Source organism: Prionailurus viverrinus, chromosome B2 (genome assembly GCF_022837055.1).
Source record: "Prionailurus viverrinus isolate Anna chromosome B2, UM_Priviv_1.0, whole genome shotgun sequence".
NCBI lineage: Eukaryota > Metazoa > Chordata > Mammalia > Carnivora > Felidae > Prionailurus > Prionailurus viverrinus.
In genome coordinates this window covers 57,273,114-57,298,966 of record NC_062565.1, presented here as the reverse complement: position 1 = coordinate 57,298,966, position 25,853 = coordinate 57,273,114, and the positions used below count along the sequence as shown (strand labels likewise).

General features: G+C 37.9%; 1 protein-coding gene across 1 annotated transcript in view; it reads left to right on the top strand.

The window, feature by feature from the left end:
• LGSN (lengsin, lens protein with glutamine synthetase domain) overlaps positions 1–9,971 on the top strand; it is a 28,410-nt gene extending 18,439 nt beyond the window's left edge. The window contains exons 5-6 of the mRNA XM_047857708.1: positions 5,055–5,221; positions 8,772–9,971. Of these exons, the coding sequence (XP_047713664.1) occupies positions 5,055–5,221; positions 8,772–9,971 (1,367 nt within the window). The remainder of the gene's footprint in view (positions 1–5,054; positions 5,222–8,771) is intronic.
• The last annotated feature ends 15,882 nt before the right edge of the window (positions 9,972–25,853 follow it).

Sequence of the window (25,853 nt, the reverse complement as noted above, 5' to 3'; positions counted from 1 at the left end):
TGAGTTTCTCCATGAAATGCAGGTGAGCGCTGACAGTCTAGCCTCAGGAACTATTGATGCTAATGCCATAGGGGCCAGGTAAATAATACAAATGAGTAAGGTGGGCTTGTATAAAGAAACAGTGATGCTGGCTGTGAGGAACTAGAGCAGAGGTTGACACACTGTGGCCCACAGGACAAATTCAGCCTGCTGGCCATGTTTTGTAAGTAAGGTTTATGTATTGTCTATGGCTGCTTTTGTGCTACGGCGGCATAGTTGAGTGGTTGCGAGAGCAGATACCATACGGTCTGCCAAGCTGCAAATATTTACTCTTTGGCCCTTTACAGAAAGCATTTGCCAACCCATGGATTAGAGGATCTGTGCCCCATTTCAGGCCACCTCAGAGCTCCAGCCAGTGGTTGCTATGGAGAAATAATTACCCAGTAGTACCAAATTTAATTTCTTCAAAAGAAGCTTGAACTGAAGATTTTTCTATGCAATTTTCAGATTTTCAAGTGTCAACTATTTTAAATGTTTCCAAACACTGTGAGACAACCAGTGAGAAAACATCTGCTAGCCACATTGGCTCTTCCATGAACAGTTTGTGACCCTTGTTTCATATAGTCTCAGCCATAAAATTGAGATGAAATTTACCATTTCTTAGTCTTACATCAAAAAAATCTGTGGAAGGAATTTGTGTCATGAGCTCTCTTTGCACCAACTGACTATGACTAGGATTATGGGTATCATTATTAACTCAGTTTGGTTCATTCAGAAGTTCCCTCTTTGGCCCCAGGATAGATTAATTTTTTTATAGGCCCAGAGCACCAAAAAGTTTATAGCTTGCAACAAACCACCATTACAGAATTTAAAGATATGTATGAAAAATCCATCCCCCAATAAATGCTAGAAATTTTAACATGGTGTTTTCTTCTCTGTGATACCACCCTGACTCTAAAAAAAGTTTTTTTTTAAGTTTATTTATTTATTTTGAGAGAGAGAGAGGGCACACACAAGCAGTGGGAGGGGCAGAGAGAGAGAGAGAGAGAGAGAGAGGGAGAGAGAGAAATCCCAAGCAGACTGTACTGACAGTGCATATAGCCTGATGCCTGGGGCTCGAACTCATGAGCCTATGAGATCATAACCTGAGCTGAGATCAAGAGGCCAACACTTAACTGCTTAACCGACTGAGTCACCCATGTGCCCCACCACTCTGACTTAAAAAAAAAAATATTTTTTTCAAAGAAGGCCCCCCCTCCGGACTTTTTTTTTTATTGTTTTTATTTTTGTTGCTGCTTTGTACTTGGTTATTCTGCCACCTGGGCTGACATGATACTTCTGGAGAGTGGGGTCACATTTGCTCTAAGAGGGTGTCTGTCAGAGAAGCCATGTGGAGGAAGGAGGGCAGGCCCTGGGAACGGAGTGTGGCACATCATCCTAAGCATATTCCATAAGCTAAATATGTTGCACGGTACTCTTTGGTGCACTTTTCCCTTTTTAAATTGACATTTCTGAAAGCTCAAACACCTATTCAATCTGCCTTTTATAAGTGACCACAGCTTGTTCTCTATAGCTGAAATATGTCCTCATCTTCACTGAACACAGACAACATTTCTCCCAGGCATTTTAGTTGCTATAGAGCTTTGAGGTTTTATTTTAATTTTAATTTTTTTTTTGTAGTGTTGTCTTATCTTCCCCCTCCCCCCCCCACGCCAAACACACACAGCAAGCAAACTTCCTCTGTAAAAGCAGATTGATTTAATTTATTAGTCCTCTGAGGGGATAGGAAAGGAGAACATCTCCCAGGAACCATACTGCAAGAAAAACAAATGAGTCCCCGAACTAGCAATTATCTGCCTGCTATTCATCATGTACATCTGGGAAGTCCTGACCAAAAGGTTTAATTGTAACTAACAAGTATGATTTATTTGAAGAAGAGAAATTCAGACAACGATACAGTAAGATTAGTTGGTTCCTTGAAAATGAAATTAGATTGCATAGAATTCTCATATTTGATGGAAGAATTAAACTTTTAAATAAAAAAAAAGATATCAAATTACCAAAACATGTGATGCCAATTTCCACTTCTTAATTAGATGAGGTCAAATCATGCAGGGTTTATTAATTAATTAATTTATTCACACACCCCTTTATGAAAGGATTAGAGGAGTGGTCATTGAGCATCTCTGATATGCTCGTACTGCTGCAGGTACCGGGGATACAGCAGCAAGTAAAGTGCTCTCCTGGAACTGACATGCAAGTGGGGAAAGACAGAAAGTAAACATGTGATTATACAATATGGTGGGCAGTGATAGGGACTCAAGAAAATGGAAATGAGATGATACATTGTTAGGGGTTGAATTGTGTCTGCCCCAAATTCGTGGGTGGTTGGAATCCTATCCCCTCATACCTCACATTGTAACTGTATTTGGAGATAGGGTTTTAAAAGGAGTAATGAATGTTACTCTTCTTATGAGAAGAGAAGATTAGGACACCCAAAGAGGGAAGACCATGTGAAGACAGCCATTTACGAGCCAACGAGGGAGGGCTCTCAGAAGAGACCAACTCTGGTGACACTTCGAACTTAGACTTCTACCCTCTGGAAGTGTAAGAAAATAAATTTGTACATAAGTCGCCTGGTCTGTGGAATTTGTCTTGGCACCCCTAGCAAATGAATACATCTTATTGTCCAGCCACAGGTCAACTTGGCAATCTTTGAATGAATCAGGGGTTAGACCTGTCCTCACTGTGATCAGATCTCATAGAATTATTACTCCAGATGATTATATTTTGTTTATTTTCAGCACTTTTAACCATGGTAAAGTATACCACCTTTGCACTCAATGGCATATGTATTGTCTATCGTTCCCCCATTCAATAATATAAAGCTGTATGAGGGCAGGGCTTTTTCTTGCTTCTTCCTAGATATATGTCCAATAAATAATAATAATAAATAAATAATACATGGTAACTAAACAACATATTTTGAGTGGATACATACTTTTCTTATTTTAAAATAATGCATATTTATTGTAGAAATGTTAGAGGCTACAGGTAAGACAAAGAACTAATAAGATTGCCTGTGATTATATTACGGATGAACCAATAAAATGACCTTCCTCCTTTGATAGGAGATGAATACTGATTTTTTTATGTTGTTAAAATATTTATAGCTTATATATTAATTGCTTATTATTTTTAGAATACTTCTTGTCTGAAATTTTCCATACTTTATAATTTTTTAATGTTTATTCATTTTTCAGAGAGAGAGAGAGAGAGAGAGAGCAGGGGAGGGGCAGAGGGAGAGGGAGACAGAATCTGAAGCAGGCTCCAGGTGTCAGCACAGAGCCCAGTGCAGGCCTCCAACTCACAAACCATGACATCATGACCTAAGCTGAGGTCAGCCCTTAACTGGCCCCAGAAGTTTTCCATATTTTAAAATGCTTATCAGTTTTATTTTCTGTAAAGAGAATTGTTCAACCTGGGCAGAACACCCAATACTTCAGGATAGGTTGGGAAGACAGCAACTGCTAATTTAGCATGAAACATTGTAATTGCTACAGCTTAATTGTTTGTGTTAAATGGAAGGTAGTTATAAAGCCTCAGGAGTCTCAGAGTAGCCAAATGTATCAGTGACAGGACATTATCTCTAATATATTTGTAGAGGTGGAACCAGTAATTTGTTTTCCTCATGCTTCACATACTTAAAATCTGCTTAATCTGTGTTTTTAAACTGTCAATCTTTATGCCTATTTTTAGAGCCAATTATATATCAAAAAGGATATTCAGGTATCACGTTAAAATTATAGCTGCTCAACATCAGTGATGTGACAGATTGATGAGTATTCAGATTCAGACATGATCATGGTACCATTACTAGGGTTAGAGTAATTGTGTTCACTTTATGCGTTTCAGAAGCACTTATATGATGCTTAATGTCTGCCAGGGATTGTTAAATAACTTGTTTAATCGTCACAGCAAGCCTATGAAGAGGGTAATATTGCATCAGTGAGAGAGCCCAGGCACAGAGAGGATAAAAAAAGTGTCTAGGGCACAGGCAGGATTCCGAGGGAGGCAGATAGGCTTCAGTGTGTGTGTTGAATCATCACGGTCCGCTACCTCTCCTCAAAGTTTGGACAGTAGCTGACATGTATGATGTGTATTATGTGCCAGATCCTTTAGATCTATGTGCTTTATATATATTCATTCACTTTATGGTAACAAGTCACCAACTGGGAGTTAAGAGGTCTGGTTTCTAGTTCCAACTTCAGCACTGGACTGAGAGCATGATTTGGACTACCTTACTGTACCTATCCGGGACTCAAGCTAGACAGTTAGTTGAATTAGGTGATTTATCTCCAAACTCTCTTCTAGCTCTGAAGTTTTAGAATTTTCAGTCTACCTTAAATGCCTTGAAAATATATACATACCTACCTTCACACGCACACACACATAGACACACACACACACGGACATTTGGGGTTAGGTTTCTGGTTTTAAAATTGAATACTCACTCTAGATTTTTCCTCTCTTACACTCTCATCCTTGAAGAACCCTTTTGTTTGCTCACTCACACTGATTTTAAAATTTAAATCTGACAGTGACATGTAGATGTCTTAGATTTAGATGCCATTATAAAATCCTTTTGGCAAACAAAACAAGAAACACAAAATGGAAACCCGCAGAAAATACACAAAAACCAAACACTTTTGCCTTTAATCATACAGGAACTTCTAATGAAGGCATTACTAGTTAGTTCAAGAAGCTCAGTCTTTTCAATGATAGTCATCTGTATGCAGACTTGTGTGGTGCCTTATTCACATAAGGTTATCTTTCACCTACCCCCAAGTGCTAAACAGTATCTCAGGCTGTTTAGAGACCATGTTCTTGGGAATATGGTAAAGGCAGGGAAAGAAATGTAAGATCCCCAATGCTAAGCCAATAACAGTATATGAGTATATGAGTATATGATGCTTTTGTTAACAATCATGGTGACGAAGCCACTACTGTGTAGCTTCCTTTTGCTTTTCAGTTCATCGTGATCTAACTACTTAGGGCCATTCTCTATTTTACAGATAACACCAGAGATGGCACTCAGCTTCCGACCACACCCCATATCTCCTCTAGAATGAAGCACATTAAGCAAGAGATGGTCAAAAATCACCTACAGTTTGTGCGATTTGAAGCAACAGACCTCCATGGTGTGTCCAGATCTAAGAGTATCCCTGCACACTTTTTCCAAGTGAGTTTTACAGGTGGAGTTAAGATTAAATGTAATTTCACGACCATGAGCAAGCAAATGGTCCTAACTAATCTTTCTTATTTTCTTGTAATCTATACAGTAATTAAAGCTGAAAACCAATAATTTATTTTCTTTCTTGCTTGTCCCTCCCCAAACACATTATTGCTCCTTAAGGAGCTGAACATATACTTTCAAGGCCCAAGCAGCAATTCCTTTACCCGATAGAAATACAAAACTAATTAAGACTGGTAATTTTAGTTTTTCTGCCTTGAATAGTTTCCCTCTATAGAATTATCTTTTCTCTCTTGCTGCAATTATGAAGATTATATTTTGTTTGACATGAGAAAATTGCAACAGAAGACCCAAGAGCAAATATCAAATGAAAAAAAAAAGATTAAATAGTAAGAATTTGCTAGATAAAAAGAACATCCCTTTCAGCTTCTAATTCTGATAAGAAAATACCTTATTGTTGTTGGATGACTTAATGAATATGATTAAATTCTTGAAAATAGTGATATTAAGAAATACTGTAGTTTTGGGTATGTTTTGAGACTTTTTGGGATTTTTTTTCCAGCTTATGTCATGTATTTTTTTAATGACTGATTTATTGCATCACTGAAACATTTCTTAGAAGGAAGGGATGTTAGTCAGTATTACATATGGAAGTGTAAAAGTTAAGCATCCTTGAAGTTTATTTTTAAGAGATATCTTACTTTTATCACTTTAATATTAAATTGTAATTTTATCATTTGTTTTATTTTGGGAAAAACTGAGCACTTTTTTTTTTTACAAGAATTCCAACAGGTTCAAATTTGTTTCTTAAAAATTTTCAACATCACTCATCATCAGGGAAATGCAAGTCAAAACCACAATGAGATATAATCTCACACCTGTCAGAATGGCTGGTACCCAAAAGACAAGAAATAACAAGTGTTAAAAAAAAAAAAAGAAATAACAAGTGTTGGCAAGGATGTGGAGAAAAGGGAGCCCTTGTGCACAGTTGACGGGAATGTAAATTGGTGCAACCACTGTGGAAAACCACAGTATAGAGATTCCTTAAAATATTAAAAGTAGAAATGCCATACCATTCAGTAATTCCACTACTGGCTATTTACCCTCCAAAAACGAAAATACAAATTTGGAAAGACATATTACCCCTACGTTTATTGTAGCATTATTTACAATAGCTAAGATACGGAAACAATCTAAGTGTCCATTGATAAATGAATAAAGATGTGGAACACATATACAGTGGAATATTTCTCAGCCACAAAAAGGATGAGATCTTGCCACTTGTGACAACATAGATGGATCTAGAGGGTATTATGCTAAGTGAAATAAGTCAGATAAAGAAAGAAATACCATATGATTCCATCTACATGTGGAATCTCAAAAAAAGAAAACAAAGGAGCAAGCAAACAAACAAGCTGAAACAGATTCATTGAGAACAAACTGATAGTTGCCAGGGAGTATGGGGTAGGGGATGGGTGAAATAGGTGAAGGCAATGACAAAGTACAAAACTTCCAGTTATAAATACGCCATGCGGATGAAAAGTGCAGCAAAGGGAATATAGTCAATAATATTGTGATAACGTTGTATGGTGACAGATGGTGGACTTTGGTGGACTTTGTTGTGATCCAAATTTCAGTTATAGAGATTTAAGCTATTTTGCAAGAATTAGTATTGAATTCCTGGTGATCTATATTGGGGTGTGAAGTTGTTCTAGTGCTTTATATATATACAAGGTAACTTAATTTGTGGTCATGAACATGACATGTTTGTATATATTTATATATTTCCCCCTACTAATAGAGTAGTTTGAATCAGAATGTCCAAAAACGAAAAAAGAAAATGATAGTGTTAACAAAGATAGCTCGGAAAAATACAGATTAAGTCGTTTGAAGAATACAGTGTGACTTTTTACTATTCTTTAAATTTGTGAAGGCCTAGTGGAATGAAATGGTAACAAGCCGTTCCTTATTGTTCACAATCGAGTACAAACAGATTTAAATTGCAGGAACTCTCGGAAGTCTCATGAGTAAAATAATATTACTCCTCATGTTAGAGACATACAAAACGACAGATTTTCAAATGAAGAAATTGAAAAGTAGGGAAATAATATTATTTCTTACAGTAAAAATTCAAATGAAAGGATTTTATATTAAAGTACTCTAAAATTCCACAATATGTATGTGTGTATACAGGTCCTTGAGGGAGTTGAAAAATTAAGCAGGCACTGAATAACTGAATAGTGCTTGACTTTCTCTACTTTATTACTGGCAAAAGCAGATTTGGATCAGCTAAGCCAAATGGCATTTGAAAACATGTGTATAGATGGTGGAAAGTGAAGGAGACAGTGGCTTAAGGTCAAAGGCAGAAGAGGGACCAGTAGATTGCCTCTACTCGCTTTGGCCCCTTTTTGGTACCCATGCTCTTTGGGATTGGAGGTAATATAAGAAACAATTTGGCTCACAGAATGTTAGTATGTTTTATTAACCTCATGATGCACACTGACATTATGGGAACCAGACTTTATATTTAGCTTTCTCTACCATCAGTGTAACCTTCAACACATGAAGCCTTGTTATACTGCTCTGACACTATTTCTAGAAATTGTTTTATGTGTCTGCTCAACTTTATAACCTCATCATGTCCCTGTTGTCTGGCACATAGCAAAAGTTAAATAAATGACCAAATCTATTGACCCCAAGAGGTATATAGCTAGAAAGTGTCTTAGCAATCATCTAGTCTAACACTTTTGTTTCACAGACATGGAAGCTGATGGCACATAGTCCAGTGATTTGCCTAACTTCGCATAGGTAATTGGTGAAAGACCTAGGGCTAGAAGTCAGATTTGGTAACATCCAGTTCATGGCTGACTTGAAGGCTATAACATTTTGGAACTCTAGCTCACAGGCAAAGTTTCTGGGACTGTGAGGCTGGGAGGCAGTCATTCTTAGTGGGCTATAAAAATGACTGAAGACAGAAGTGCAGCTTTCAGTAGACCCGGTTCCTCTGGTGTTAGGATGTCTGTCATGTGTGTCCTAGAATAGGATAATTGTCATGTGTGTCCTAGGATTGACCCATACTAGTCTCTCTGGGAAGAACTGAGGATTCTCAGTTAACTGTGTGGATTACAATAGAATAAGCCAAAATAAAATCTTATCTGAAGTATTAGCAACTATGCCATAAAATAAAAAGTGCTTTGAAAAGGGCTAGGTTATAATCATTTCAAATAATTTCATAAGGCTTTACCTTTGTTGTTTGTGATAAAGACATTTTATCATGTACCTTGTATTTAGGACTGCTACTTTCAGATCCAAGAACATATAAAGCCTTGAAGGCTACAAAGGTTAACAGTTGCTTATAAAAGTAACTTTGGGGGTTTATTTTTAAAATATTTGAAATTTACTTGATACTAAGCTAATGTTACCCAGCAGACATTAGACGCATTTTTTTTTTTCCTCATCAGCAGTGTCTCACCCCCACCTCCACCCTTTTGTTTGTTTTCAAGTTTCAAAACCTGATTGCTGTGTCTACTTTCTTCAGGAAAAAGTGATCCATGGCGTTTGCATGCCTCGAGGTTATCTTGAATTGATACCGAATCCTAAGGACGACGAAGTGGATCACATAAGAGCAACATGTTTTAATAGTGACATAGTCCTGATGCCAGAGCTCTCAACCTTTCGAGTGTTGCCATGGGCTGAGAGAACGGCAAGAGTGATATGTGACACATTCACTGTGACCGGTGAACCTCTTCTGACTTCCCCAAGGTACATTGCCAAGAGGCAACTGAGCCAGCTACAAGATTCTGGCTTTTCCTTGCTCTCTGCCTTCATCTATGATTTTTGCATTTTTGCCGTGCCTGAAATTATCAATTCAAAGACCATATCTTTTCCTGCTTCAACTTTGCTAAATAATCATGACCAGCCTTTCATCCAGGAACTCGTTGATGGTTTGTATCACACAGGAGCCAATGTTGAGAGCTTTTCCTCCTCTACCAGGCCTGGTCAGATGGAAATCTGTTTTTTGCCTGAATTTGGCATCAGTGCAGCTGATAATGCATTTACCCTCAGAACAGGGGTCAAAGAAGTGGCAAGGAAATATAACTACATCGCCAGCTTTTTCATTGAGACTGGATTCTGCAATTCAGGAATTTTGTCTCACAGTCTCTGGGATGTTGATGGGAAGGAAAACATGTTCTGCAGCAGTTCTGGGATTGAGGAGCTCACGATCACTGGGAAAAAATGGTTGGCAGGACTCTTGAAGCATTCCGCTGCTCTCAGCTGCTTGATGGCTCCCGCTGTTAGCTGCCGAAAGCGTTATTCTAAGGAGAGTAAAGACCTCAAGGACAGTGTGCCTACAACGTGGGGATACAATGATAACAGCTGTGCTTTTAATATCAAGTGTCATGGTGAGAAAGGCACCCGGATAGAGAACAAACTGGGCTCAGCCACTGCGAATCCTTACCTGGTGTTGGCTGCTACTGTTGCTGCAGGCTTGGATGGACTTCAAAGCAGCGATGGTGTCCTGGTTGGTCCAGATGACAGCACGGACCTCTATCAGCCAAAACCTTCCGAGATTCCTTTGAAACTGGAAGATGCTCTTGTGGCACTGGAGGAAGATCAATGCCTGAGACAGGCTCTCGGGGAAACTTTTATTCGCTATTTTGTTGCCATGAAAAAATATGAGTTGGAAAATGAAGAAACAGATGCAGAGAGAAATAAATTCTTAGAATATTTTATTTAGAATAGCACCCTTAACTCTTCTTTCAGAGATGTGATTTTTACTTAAGTAGTTGATCTCCCAGAAAGAAAAGATTGGATTTTTATAATTAACAACAAAAAGACTACAAATGCTTTCGCTCTTTTTTGTCCCCATGGAGTATTTGACAGATATGAAGTGGGTAAAACCAAAGTAACATTGGCCAAGAGTAAAGTTGAGGGTTAAAGAAAAATTGTGATAGATGTAAAAATGGAATGATCTGTTTCTTTTCTATTTCTTTACCTGTTTACATGCTTTCTATTTTTGAGGGGACTTTCTGCTAATGCTTCTAGCTTTTAGGTCTAGGCAAAAGGGCCAGATACTCACTCAGTAGCATTTATTGGGCACATTTTGTGTGCTAACTCTTCTGCTGGGAGCCACAGTACCAGAGTAGACCCAGAAAAAAACATGAGAAGACAGTGAAAGTGTTTTGGATCTGTGTATCTTGAGCAGAACAGAATAATTTTTTTTTGATAGACCTAATGCTGAAGAAACTATTTGGAAGGCTGCTTTATGGCTTGAAAAGGATGCTTTATGAATCTCTTTACAGAAATTACTTTCTTATTTTCATTAACTATAATTGTTCTAATCAAAGCTTAAGGGAAAATGTGATTCCTGAATTTAAAGTTGGTTATTAAATGAGTATACATAAGAAATGTAAATTAAAAACTATAATGTTTTAAGACCAGAAACTAAAACATTAGTATCATAGTAAGAAGTTTCTATTTTCAAGGACATTTTATGATCTAAAATTTCATTTTACAGTGTCTGAATCATAACGAAGCTTGAAATGATGATTTGAAGGCAATAAAAGATCCAAAAACTTTAATATGAATAAAAATTGAAAGTGCACACACAGTAAGACCTGAACTTATTAGCAATGTGCAACAGTCTATTGACATATCTCCGGTTTCTGTTTAACAAAATAGACTTAACAATATGTTTGTGATATAAGTCTTACGGGGCAATACCTTTCATCTTGGGTTTCCCACTACAAGAGTTAGAACTAGTGTCTCTAAACACTACATATATGTAGAGTGCCCTACATCTTCTCTGTTAACATGCTCCACATGTTACCTTTAGTTATCAGTTCATACGGCGGATTTCCTATGGATGTGAGTTTCAAGAATGAAGGACACAGATCTTATTCATATTTGTGTTTATATATCCTATTCCTTGTAGATGTTCTACAAGGAATTCAATAAATGTTTAATCAATCCATCCATCAATCAATCAATCAATCAATGTATATAGTGTAAGCATAATGGAGTTCTATGCTTGTCCAGTATCATACTCTTACACATATTCATATACCCAGAGAGAGTGAAAAGTAGAAATGGGGACAGCTGAGAGAATCCGTGATTTGTGGTTTGTTATTAGCCCTAAACGTTCTGCTGTTAGATGTACTTCTTCAGCTTCTCTGTTTCTAGGAACTCTTGGGTAAACAATTTGATCAGCTTGATGGGGATCTTAGAAAAAAAAAAACAACAAACAAACAAAAAACAAAAAACAGAGAGCAAGGTGGAGTGATCATGCTTTTTGGCCACATTGAACCCTTAAGTAACTTTCTTATGTTTGTAGAATTCCTCACTTTTTGTCTCCTGTTGTCCAAAGTAGAAGTTAGAATCTCACCTTTCCAGTTTTTCTTGCAGCCTTGGTGCAGGCTCTGCGGATCAGATGCAATAATTCAACCCTTGTGGACTTCACTCTGGGTAAACCTGAGGAGGCAGCAGTGACAAGAGTCCCAAGGGTAGCATCCTGGTTTGGCATTGGTAGTACTAGTTGCTCAGTGGGAGTGGCTTATGGTCTGTGTGGAACAGTCAGTGTAGCTTCCAAACCTGGTTTTCTGACCATCCCTGATTCTATGAATTACTTAATATCTCTTAATAAATTCACTTCTGCTTAAACAAGCTCGAATTTGCAAAGATCGAAAAACAGTACGTAAGGATACACAAAGAGCACGAAACTTTGATAAGGGGAAAAGAAGATACAAGATAGAGAGTGCCCTTTATCAGAAGAATAGGAACAATTTAATGTTTATATTAGAGTAAACAAAGGCTTATTAAACTCCTTGTTTGGAGCATACATCATGCTCGTGCTTTCTCATTCATTGCCTCGTTTGATGGTTTGTACAATTGCATGAGCATGGTATACTCATTATTTTAAATGTAAGAGAGGTAAGACTCAGTACTTAAGTGCTGACAGAACTGAGAATCAAATCCAGGTATCCACCCTTGGGGCATCATGGTCTCTGTGCTATATGCAAATGTCATTCCCTACACGGTTCCAGCTGAGAACAACACTGAAACTTAAGCTGCACATTATATTTCACTTTTAAGGCTTTTGGGTACCAAAATGCAAGTAGATACTTAAATAAACATATCTTCCTTTTCTGTTAATGTGTCGACATGTTCAATTTAATGTCATTTCACTGGGTTTTAGCCAATATGTTTGACTACAAATAAACCTCAGCCAAGCAGATACAGAATTGTTCAGGTAACAAATAGCTGATAACTCTGTCCAAGGCCAGAAAATCTCATCACAAAGGAGTTTCATGTCAGAACAGCATCTATTTCAGAACTTTTCTCAGAGAAGAATAGCAACCCAAGCCTTAAAGAGTTTTATAATTTTTTTGAATACAAAAACAGCTGTTTTTGAAGTTACTGACAGTCCTCGGAATGTGAACTGAAATTATTTTGTTCTGTCTTCAGAAATATCCTTTGACAAGTGTTCAGCATTCACTGAGAGCATAAAAGATTTGATACTTCTCTCTGGCTGCTTAAGGAATAAAAGATAAGAAAGCACATTGATTTTTAAAACAGTCAGCTTACCTGAAAGGAGAAGGTGTAAATTAAGGTGAAAAGAGAATCGGCTGGGAATCTGGCACACAACGAGGGAGCTTTAAATTTTTTCCTTTTTAAGATTTTTCTTCTATTGTAATATGATCAGTTAATCAACTTATAAATCCGCGTAAATATTATCTGGAAAGGAAAGAAATGTATAACTTTAATTAATAGCTGTACAAATAAAGGGCCTCCAATGTATGATTCATTGAAAACAAATGGGTATCTGTTTACTGGACTCATACAAGGGATTTGCTGAATAAATTGTTACATTGTGGGGAAGTTTGCAAATGTAAGCTAGAGGGCAGCAGCGGACCATCAAACACAGAACTTGTGGCTTGGAATTCATCACAAAACCTGATATTAAACATGAAAGTAACCAGATCTTAAATGAATAGAAATTGGAAAAAAAACGTATTAGAAATACTAACAGCATAAATGCATCTCCAATCACATGACTCGCATTTGAGTATCTTTAGGTTAACAGATATTAAGTAGAGGCTCAATATCAGGGTAGGGGGAAAGAAGAGAGGAAGGTTATAATATTACTGACACTGAAGGGTACATTCAGGAGCCATTAGAAATATGAAACCATGGAAACATTAGCTTCATTATGTGATGCCTGAAATTAATCCAGGTGTTTAAAATTCTGGATGACTCTGCAATGGATTTGGAATAAATAGTTCTGAAAAGGACTAAAGAAGAAATGTTTAATATTTAATAAGCTATAAAAAGAATGATAAAAAACCTGGCTATAATTTGTTACTTATTCGGAGGTCCATTTAAATAAATCAGATTATAAAAGCCTCTCAAACCTCTACAAATTAAAAAAATTCCTCCAAATGATAGTTTTCTTTCTCACATCACTAGAAAACACATAGGCTAAATCACCTTTCACAAGGTAATCAGAAATTAGGATACTTTAGTGTCAGGAGTGAAAAAATATGGTGAGATTTTAGGTGGTTATTGACTTAGATACTAAGCAACGTTTCTAATCAACTTATTAAATAATTGTTTTTGAGAGAATTTTGCTTGTAAATTCTGAAGAGGAAGCTGCAAAACTGGACAATACATGTTTGTCTCTCACAAAGAATTTTTAACTTAATTGAGAGAGTAACACGTAATGTCTACGGATTGAGGACAGATACATGTTGGAGAAGACAACAAAACAGCAGAGTGGAGAATGTCATTGATCGAGTAATACTAAAGTCTGTATCTTGTCTATATGTCCTTGACTCCGAACTCACTCCCCGCAGGGGCAGGGGTTATCAGGATCCCTGTCTCCAGGACTTGAAGAAGGAAAAGAAGTGTGGCTAGGAAGGAGAGAAGAAACAGAGGCTGGGTCAGGCTGTACCCCTGCCTTTATTCCCCGACAGTGAACGGGCATCTTACTTGAGCTTCTCATCTAATGCAAGAGGCGTCTCTCAGGTGTTCTCAGGACCCCAATCTTCTGGCCTTCTCAGCCCTAATGCTACCATTATGCTACTTCTACTTATCTCCTGTGCGGACCATTCCTGATGTTTCTTTCCGTCAGAATTTAAACATGTTGACATGTTTCCAATGTGTATAATACATGTACACACATCCCAGGAAGGGGAAAAAAACTGTATCCATCTCAAATACCCTTCATACTCTCTTTTAAATCAAATTTATTGATTATGTTACATATCCTTGCTCTTTCTACCTCCTGTTACTATTTACTCCTGACAGCTCCATAGCAATCTACTCCATACTTCTCTCATCAAGGTTGACAGCCATGTCCTCCCCTCTTGTTAAATCCACTGGCCATGTCTCCTTCTTTATGTTTCAGGACTGCTAGACAGGTAGAATTTGACACAGCTGGACTCTGCCTTTTTGTTGAAATGGTCTCCTCTTGACTTGTAAGACAACACAGGTTCTAGGTTTTCTTCTTTATGGCCACTTCTCAATCTCCTGTGAACTTCTCTCTTCTGTCTGATACTTTTTGTTTGTTATTATTTATGATCCTTGTCATCTCTCTAAAAAGTCCTCTCCTCTTTCTAAAAAGTGTTCCCATAACCTCTTATCTATTATTAGTATTACTTTTTATTGATTAAAACTCTTGGTTTGAAGTAATGGAAATCAAATTGAACTTGATTAAACAAAAGGGAAGTCTTGGAGTTTTTCTCTGGTAGAGGTAGAAGGTGTGCCTCATGGGCCATAAGAACCTGCATGTGGGTAGGTCCCAGAAATGGATCTAATCAGGGACGAAGGCACTGTAGATGAACCAGAACATCTCTGTTCTTATCTCTGGGTCTCTCTTTATGCTAGCATTATGCTTTCTCTCTTGCCATCGCTTGGATTTCTCTATATTTTTCCCTATACAATGGAAAATGGCTGCTGATACAGCGGACCAGATTTATATCTTTTATGTTCAACAAGCACCTGCCTGAAGCTGGACTTTCTACTTCCAATTCTAAATTGCCTGGTTCAGTTTGGGCAATGTACCCACTCTTCATACAGTTAACCGTGGCCTGCAAGGGCAAGACATAGTGTACAACCGTGGCTGTTTCCTCTATCACAATGTGGGTAGGACAGAGAAGGGGGAACCTGTGTGGGATGACATGAAAACCCAGTGAGTCTTCATGGCAAATTCCATCCCTTCAGTTTCCATCTACAAGTAGGTGACTTCCAAATTAATGGCTCAAAATACACTTCCACTTGCATATCCCCCAGGCATCTCAAATTAAGTGTCCAGTGTTTAACTCATGACCTTTGGCCTAAAAATCTCCTTATCTGTCCTCTGCTATTCTTTCAGTCTTGACTGGTGTCCTACTAGGAGAAGTCCCTTCACCAGGTTACTGATAATCTGCGGCCATTCATTGTTTAAGCACTGGAGGTCTGGTGAGACGTGTGTTCTCTTCTCTTCACATGGTCGGGTCTTCCCCCCTGATCCCTCTCACCTACCCATGTTAGTCTGTCTTCAGCTTTTTCCTGTTTGAAGGGCTCACTGAGTCTCAGTCATATCCTCTACCCACTGAAGGATCTACACAGTCCACCGGGCAGCTTCAGCTATGGCTTTACCTTATCCTGCACACCAGTTTGCCTCAGGTCAACTATTTCCCTCTATGCTTTTGGCATGTGATTTTGGGCAAGTAAGCTAATTTCTTTAAGCCACGTTTGTATCATTGATAAATAAAGATATCCTGCTTATCCACAGCAGCAGGCCTGTTGCAATAACTCTCCCTTTTTAGCTCAAAATGTACTGTGCTAAGCTTCTTTGGATATTCCTTTAAAAATGTGACATTAAATGAGGGATCATTTGACTTAACCATCCAACAGTTACTGAAAACTTTGTTATGAGTTAGATGAACAGAAACCTAAAACTGAGTGGAAAATAAAGAAATGTCTTGACTGAGATCTGCAGAAAGCATCTGAATTGGACCCCACATGCACTCACCTTCAAATCTTCTTGGCTTCTCTTTATAGTATGAAACAGTACCCTAAGGTCACTTGTCGCCCTTGGAGCTCATGGTACAATAGAATGATTCTCTTCAGGGACACTCATTTTTCATACTCATGTACCCAGTCAAAGAAGCCTCATGCTGTATGACGGCCTTGCAGGTTGTTTTGGTATTTTGGTCAGGGCACAGTAATTGTTTTTGCATGTCCTGGTTTCCCAGAGCTGTTTCTCCATCTCACTGATATGAAGGAAGAGAAAAAAAAATAGTGAGAAACTGAGGCAGCTTTGAGAATCACAGTGGTTACAAGGATGCCCTAAAACAGTGCTGCTCAGCGCTGCTCAAAGGGAACCTTGCAACAGCAGAAGCATCACCTCTGAGATTTTTAGAAATGCAAACTCTCAAGCCAAGGAATATGTGTTTTCACAAGTGCTCTAGGCGATTCCTCTGCATGCTTAGGGTTGAGAAGCACTGACCTTCAAGATCAAGACCTCCAGTAGTTCACAGAGATTTCTATAAGCCCCGAATCTAAGGGGAAAACACACAAAGCCTCCACTGCCTTCGAGAAGCTACTTCCATGCTTCTAGTTTCTCGTGCCCCTGGGGCTAACATTTGCTATTCTAAACTGCCACAGAGCCAAACAGCTGTTCTCACACCTAGGATATCTGCCTAGTACTCAAGAAAGGCTTTTGCGTGCTTCAAAAAAAGTATGTTATCTGCTGTGCTATTAGGGCCAATGTGATGACTATTAATCAAGTTTGCAGCTAAGGCAGTTAAAAGCTTCTTGACATGTGAATGATCTCACTTCAGTTCATCACTTAGTCCTTTAAGGAAGGAGAGAGGCTCTATAAAGAATAGTCTTTCATTGAATGACTTCCAACTTATTGGGTTTGGGATATTTTTAAGAATGCGATTTTGGCAGGACATTTAACCTTATTGAGCTATCTGTACTCTGTGGAGGCAAAATTCCTGCATGATCAAGAAGTCACATGGTATTTATTTGGTACTAGTTGGGGTTATGCAATACCTCTTAATTCTCTTAATGCCTCTTACTTCTAATAATAAGCCCATTTTTTTTCATAAGGCAGAAGCAGTTTTTAGGATATACACTCACAATAGGAAACACAGTGTACACACTGCATTTGTCCACATTCCTGTAAAAGATTCTGATATTTCTAAAATGCATTATGCACATCAGATTCACACACACACACACACACACATACACATACATACACAAACACACATGCATACACAGGAATGAAAGAGAAAGAAGTGTATTTATCCACAATAGATTTAAACCCCGACATAAAGACACACACAAATGTATGATTTGAAGGACAGCCATTATGCCTATTGGGGAGGTCTAGTGTAGAATTTTCAATGGTGAAGGTTCTGGAATTAGACTCTGGGTTTGAGTCCCAGCTCTATCTCTCACTATCTCTGTATCCTTGTGAAGGTTTTGTGAACTTTCCATGCTCAGTTTCTGATCTGGAAAAGGAGGCTCCAAATAAAACTTCAAAAGTCAATGTGAGTATTAAATTAGTTAATGCATGGAGAGCCCCTGAATTAGTGCATGACATCTGTTAAACACGCAATAAATATTTGCAAACAAATTATAGTATTGTTTATTTTTTGTGACAAGAGAAAACATGAATTTCCTTTTACCCTGTCCATATGGTTTGAGACCTTCCCAGCTGGGGGTTGTAGTTTAAAAAAGGAGTTCTCTTGGAGATATTTATGGTGGAGTTGTATAAAGGAAGCAAGGATAGGGACCAGTTTTAGACTTAACTTTGATGTCTTCAGGCCTCAATGTTTGTTTTCCTCCTTCCCAATCCAAGTAATTCCTGGACAAGATAAACACTACTTTATCATGTCAGTGCAGAGCTTGACATGGGGCTCAAACTCACAAACTGAGATCATGACCTGAGCTGAAATCTAGTCAGATGCTTAACCAACTGAGCAACCCAATTGCCCCGCTTTTCTCTTCCTTCCTCTTTCTTTCTTTCTTTCTTTCTTTCTTTCTTTCTTTCTTCTTTCTCTTTCTTTTTCTTTCTTTCTTTCATCTCTCTCCCTCCCTTCCTCCCTTCCTTCTTTCTTTCTCTCTTTCTCTTTCTCTTTCTCTTTCTTTCAATATGTATAATTTAAAAAAAATTACTTTTTTACTTGTAATATACTTCAGAGGTAGTCTTTGACTGACAGAAAATATAATAGTATATCAAATTCAAGCAGTCCTTCGAACATTATTCTTCACAGTTATATTTTATACACATGTAAGAAGAAGATGACTTTTGCAGATGGAACTTTCTAGAAGAAATCCCATGTAGCATAGATTTTCAACTGCCTGTGAAGTTGAAAGGAATCTTTCTAACATACTAAATCACAGTGTGTTTCTTGAACAATACAAAGGACTGAAATGCAAGCTTGTTCATTCATTTGCTTACTACCAAGTACAATTTTCATGTTAAGTCAAAAATGAAATATGCAGGGTTAAGAGAAAGACAAATTTGAATAATTTATGTAAAGGACAAAAACCTCACATATACAAAAAATAATGTTTGACACTGGGATTTCTTCTGAAAAGAGCTCGCTTTATTAAATTTCAAGGAAAGTAAACTTATTCTAAAGAGTAACAGACTTATAACCTTTTAAACAAAGAATTGTCCTCAATGAGGACATTAAACTTAGAAATTAAATATTACAAATTGGTAACAGTATTTAGACCAAGAAACACACAATTTTGCACACTTTAATTTTTTTACATTATTTTCAAACTTGAAAATATTGTAAGATTTTTTTCCTGAAGACTTTATTTATTTATTTTTTTCAACGTTTATTTATTTTTGGGACAGAGAGAGACAGAGCATGAATGGGGGAGGGGCAGAGAGAGAGGGAGACACAGAATCGGAACCAGGCTCCAGGCTCTGAGCCATCAGCCCAGAGCCCGACGCGGGGCTCGAACTCACGGACCGTGAGATCGTGACCTGGCTGAAGTCGGACGCTTAACTGACTGCGCCACCCAGGCGCCCCATCCTGAAGACTTTAAAAAATTATCCCCAGATAATAATCTACTTTATTTTGTGCTACCTCATCTAGTTCTACATAGTTGAAATAGTGATTAATACACTTTTCTAAGTAGGAAATAAAATATGAGCAAGTGAAGATAATCACAGGCTATTTCATATAGTATTTATAAAATATAACTAATCTTATGATGAATTATCACATTGTTCTTTCTCCTTTCAAATTTATACTATGAACTTTGGTATTAACAATTTTTTGGTGAGGATAAAATCTTTCATCCTTCTTACTAAAAGGAAGATTAGCGACACTCATCTTATGCCAGAGACTGTTCTCCTGAGGTTGTTTTTTTCATGACTTCCACACAGAACACTGTGCTTGCTACTGTTCATGGTTGGTTAGAGCCACATTGCAGCCTACGAAGGGCTTCTACTGAGAAATTCACAATGAATTAATGAAATTTCAAGTTCTGTTACCAGAGAGTGACACAATAAAATCCTCTGAGATCCATATCAAACCAGAGGGTTTCACTACCAAGTGACTCAGTTGGTTTCATGCTACTGCACAGTGAATAAGAGTCTCTCAATAAAGCCACACCATGAGCTTCTATATACCGTACAGTAAATCAATAGCATTTTACAACAGAATTATATGGTAAGCTTCCCTGTGCTTTACTCTAAATCAATGGAGATTCACAATAGGATTCACCTTTTAGCTTCTATGAATTGCATGGTAAATCAAGTGTCTTTATTTATTTTAAAACTGGATAGTTGCCATTACATTAGGCAATAAACCTACAGGCATAACGTTTCTAAGAAAGAAGCCTTATTTCCAAAACTTGCCTCCAGATACTTAATGAATTTCTCATGAATAAAGGTGATAGCTTCTATGATGTTAAATATTGGAGCCACTTGGACAAAAAAAGAAAAACTTACTGGAAGGGGCAAGACAATTTTCAGAACCACAAACTCATGAAGAAACCGAGGGCTAAGAAATTTTTCTGTTGGTGAGAAGTAGGATGATGATAGCAAAAAGGATTCAGAGAGAATGAGGAGGTTGTAAGAGGGAAGAGAACAAGATGCTTGTCAAGCATTGACTGAAATATCCCATCCAGCAATTACTAAAAATTTTATTCTTTTTTTGCCAGTGAGATATAATTACTTGATTCCGTGGTCTCTTTTAATGGTAACGTTTTAGGGACTGAGGACAAACAATTTCTAGAGAAAATATTTTACCAACCTGGAAATATTTTCTCAATTCTGAAAGCTTCTTGCCTTTTTAGTACAATGCTATTAATTTTCTAAATACTAAATTTAAGTAGGGTGAGTTCAGATTGGGTTTTAGTCTGTTGTAGGGGGAAATAATTGTAAGTATCAAATTTGATTTTAAAGTGATTTTCACTTATGAGACAATCAAATGATGTAAACCTTTCAGACAACCCAAAGTGTGAGATTTTCAAGTAGATACAGAACTAAACATTTTAGGAATATGAAAGATACCAATTATCCCTCACCTTTCTTTTAAGGATGAGGAAGCTAAGGCCCAGAAAATTTTATATAATTTGCCCAAGGGCTGTTAGTCACTGGCAAAGCCAAAATAATATCAGGATCTTCTAATTTCCAGTCTAGTGCTTTTTTCTTTAATGCTGTACAATGTCATCTTCCTATTATCCCATATTTAAATAGAATTTTTGTGCTGTCACTGGAACTTGTAAAATATTTTTACCCTTGAATCTGCCCTTTTATTTGCATTTTGCCATGTTTTAAAGCCCCATTGGTTTTCTGCCTAGAGGAATTTTGAATTAAATTGCCTTTGGGGTTCTAAATTTGTTTTAAAACTCATTTTGAATTGGCTCATAAAACTGTGAGCTTGTCCTGCTTGAGTTTGGGCCCAGCCCCTGATTTAAATTGACTTAGACATAAACTGGAGATAATTTCCAATTTTTCTCTACTTCCCAATCACCAGTCAGACTTTTGCTATTCTGTTATACGTTCTTATGACAGAAACTGAGGAAAGTATCCCAACCCTTGAGGTGATTTAGAGAACCCTGGACCAGATTCAAACACATTAAGGAAAAAAAAAAAAAAAAAGAGTAGCGGTAGATTTTAGATACCAAGCGTATTCAAACCTGTTCCAGAAAAAATGCCAGCAGGTGTCAATGACTCCTAGTCCTCCAGTCCTTTATCACCTCATTAACTTTTGACTGCCTGACCCAGGATGCTCATGGCTATGTCAGTGTCAGGCTTCTGGCTTCCTATTTTCTCTCAGGAATATAAATTATTCCCCCCACCCAACTTAAAGAAAGCTTTTACTGACAATACCCTTTGGGAATTGGAGTAACAGAGAAATACTATGTAAACATACATGTTCTGCTTGGGGCACCTTTACCTCTAACCTTCAATAATCTTTGAGATTTTATTTTATTAAAAAAATTTTTTTTAAACGTTTATTTATTTTTGGGACAGAGAGAGACAGAGCATGAACTGGGGAAGGACAGGGAGAGAGGGAGACACAGAATCGGAAGCAGGCTCCAGGCTCTGAGCCATCAGCCCAGAGCCTGATGCGGGGCTCGAACTCATGGACCGTGAGATCGTGACCTGAGCTGAAGTCAGACGCTTAACCAACTGAGCCAACCAGGAGCCCCAATCTTTGAGATTTTAATTCTATCTTTTCTGTGTCCAGTTCGGCCCAGAGTTCCTAACATTCCTACCTTCCTTTCTTCCCATCTAAGTCCTGAAATACACAAGGGGACAAAGTTTTAAGCAAGAGTTTGCAATGGAGATTACATGCATAAGCTTGTGAGTGTGTGTTCAGAGTTTGTGAATGGATGCAGGTAAGCAAGTCAGAAATAGAAAATCATCCACATTTTCTTTTACATGAGTGCAAGGTAATGCTTACACTTAGCTTAAATAGCTGTTGGGTAAATGAGTGAAATTAGGATACATTTCTCTTTCAGATTTCAGTTTTGGATACTTAAGTATTCTGCTCTAGTGGAAGGCAGGCTAACTAGAAGCTGCAGACCCAGTTCTTGGCTCCCTGTTGGAGCTACCCCCAAGCTGCCGACAGATGTTGATGTGTTGTCACATTCAGGGTGACAGCTCTGTGACTGTAGCCCAGAGAGAGGAAGAAGGCACAGAGAGAAGGGAGCTGGGGGGAAACAAAACCAAACTACTCTGCCTGATTATTTCCACCCCTTAAAACAATGGTTCTCTCCTTGGCTGCACATTGCAGTTACCTGGGAATTTACCAGTTACCAGTGTTTGAAAAACACTGATGCTTGGGTCCCACCCCCAAACATCCTGATGAGATTGGTCTAGGGGCTGGGGCCTAAGCTTCAGGATTTAAATAAAAAACCTCCCAAGGTGATTCTAATGTGCAGCTGAGTTGTTCTTAATCTTGGCCTTAAGGAATTATTGACTATCAATTCTGCTTTTGATTTAACCAATAATTCTCAAACCTGCTTGTGAATGAGAATTGCCTTGGGAGGCTGTTGAAGACACAGATTCCTAGGCCTCATCTTGCTCAAACAGAATGACTTCAGGGTGGGTCCCCAAAAATATGCTTTTAAGAAAATACCCCCTCGGGGCACCTGGGTGGGTCAGTTGGTTGAGCATCCAACTTCATCTCGGGTCATGATCTCGAGGTTCATGAGTTCGAGCCCCACATCAGGCTCACTGCTGTCAGCACAGAGCCCACTTCTGATCCTCGGTCTCCCTCTCTGTGCCCCTCCCCTACCTGCATTCTCTCTCTCTCTCCTTCTCTCTCTCTCTCAAAAGTAAACATTAAAAAAGAAGAAAATACCTCCTCAGTGATATTTTATGCAGTCAGCTACTTGAGAAAGAGAACTGTTTATCTGTTCTTCTTTTTACAAAATTTTTAAACGTTTATTTATTTTTGAGAGAGAGAGAGAGAGAGAGAGAGAGACAGAGCATGAGCAGAGGAGGGGCAGAGAGAGAGGGAGACACAGAATCTGGAACAGGCTCCAGCCTCTGAGCTGTCAACACAGAACTCAACAAGGGGCTCAAACTAACAGATCGTGAGATCATGACCTGAGCTGAAGTCGGAGGCTTAATCAACTGAGCCACCCAGATGCCCCGTGTTCTGATAACTACTGGATAATTTATCCTGGCTTATGTCCCTAAAGTTCATAGGAACCTTGGCTGACGGCACTATTCATAGCTGAGGAAGGGGAGGGTTTACAGAGTTTACAGAGAAGTGAAAGTTATGCTGGAAACGCTTCCCAAGTGGGAAGAAGAATAGGAAGGAATATGGAAAAGGAGGAGAAAATTTTTGTGCAATTTTAACATGATTTGTTGATAAACTTATCTTGAGGTAAGTATATATCAATCCAGTGATTCTTTGATGTTGCAAAAGACCTGGACTTGCGCCCTGCAGCTGGAACTTTCCATTGTGTAAACTCGAGATATCTGTGTTCAGCCATGAAATGGATAGAAGAAGACCTCATACTTTTGTGGGGTTACTGGGAAGCAACATCTGTAATGTATCTGGGACAATCTTTGTGTGGAAGGTGGTAAGAGGCAGCCATTATTTTTATCGCATATCCATAATTTTTTTTCTGAGCAATAATACATGTAGAGAGGACGACGAGGAGAGAAGGATAATCAAGCAGGAGCATATCAAGCCTGGAACAATCATAAGACTTAATTGCCATCTATTAAGAAAAACAAAAATGTCAAGGTTGTTTTTTTTTATTTTAGTCTTAATTATTATGTTGTTTTTAAAAATGTAGGCAGTCTCAAAAATGCAACTGTATTTTGAAACATTTCATTTTAAGCTCATTAGTGACTTGTGTCTAATCAAAAACATATCTATCCAATTTGCAGTTATCACCAGCATTATAATCATCATGCACAGAATTATTATTTTTCTACCCTAGATATACAAAAATAACCTAAAGATCCATTTTGGCTTCACTATAGTGAGATTTTTTTTTCCTTTTCCAAAACCCAATAAGTTTCTTAAATTATAGGAAAACGTAACAAGTGAATTAGAGTCTGATATTTATTAAATAGGATGTCTATTTGATGGGGTGTATCAATTTTAATATATCCAATATTCTCAATAGTCCATATTTATAGAAAATATAGACTATGCAAATATGAACAGCAGGCTGGCTACATTTCTTTGGCTTCATTGGCAAAGCCTATGATTATAAATGACAAGAAGACTTAAAATATCTCCTGATCTGGCAATAGAAAATCATCGCATGTACTGTCCTCATAGCTTAGTTTCAGGAAGAGAGAGAGAGAGAGAGAGAGAGAACAAGGAAGGTATTTTATTATTGCAGAAGTTCTGTTTCTTCTTAGTATGAACCCCACACACAATGGGGAAGACCTACAAGTGAATCATCATAATATCATTATCCCTTTATAAAAAATATAGAACTGGTGATCTACTTTAAAAGTATCATTGGTAACAACCACAGCCCCAGAAATGCATGAACAAATGAACAGAAAAAGACTTTCAAGGCCCAATGGTATAGGAATGTGAGAACCACGGATGTAGGTTCTTGAGGTGAGTTAACTCCAGTGGAAGAAAGGATGGAGAATGTGAAATTCACACAATAGCTTAAGGTTATGGGGTGAGAGCTTCAAGTTTCAAGAGACACTGCAAAAAGCAAACTTAAGAAATAGTTTCAAAGACAAGGAAAGAAAGGAAGACTTCAAATAGACTTCGTTACAGAACAAAGGAAATTCATAATATTGCATAACATCATAATGTTGATGGGGGATGCTTATTAAAAGTAATTTGTATTTGATGGGAACCACAGCATAATTAGCTTAAATGTGTGGTTTATTGTCCAGTGGCTCCATTTCTGAGAGAACACCAGAGTGGGCTGGATCAGAGCAATTATGCATTAGGGTATGCTAAGAGTTCCAGGTATTCTTCTCAATATCCGAATAGCAGTTGTTCATGGGAGCTTAATGTGCTTTTCATTATTCATGCAAAACAGTAGTATCTCTGAGGGTTGGATTCTTATAGTTAACAAAAAGACAGATTCTTCCAGTCTGGAGGATTCAGGTCTTCTCAGTGGGTGGGTTCTCCAGAGAACTTTTCAGACAGAATAATGAATAATCCAAAAACCTATTAACTTTTGAGTTCTTGGGGTGGCACACACTTGGTCATTCGTGGTAAGAGGGAGTAATTTAGGTAACCTATGCACAAGTCCAGTCCTATGTCTCCTATTTTGGTTCTTGGATGACAAAATAAGCGTATGTCATCTTACAAAAAGTTTCGTGTGTTTATGTGTTGACATCTTTACGCAGAATATCTTTTCCTTATTATTTATTTTTCCTCTAATAATATGGATATTTAATCTGTCTTACACATGGATGAATCGTTTTGAAATACAGTTCAGATATTGTCACCCCCTGAGCAAAAAACATCAGTGACTCACAGCTGTCTATAGAACAATATTTATATTCCTTAGTCTTTACCGTCTGCACTGGCCTTCAAAGATCCCATAGCCCAGCGAAAATGAACTAGTGGTAAATTTTATTTTCACTCGGGAAGTTTGCAACATTGTGCCTACTTTAGCTCCAGGTGCTCCTTTCATTTGAACT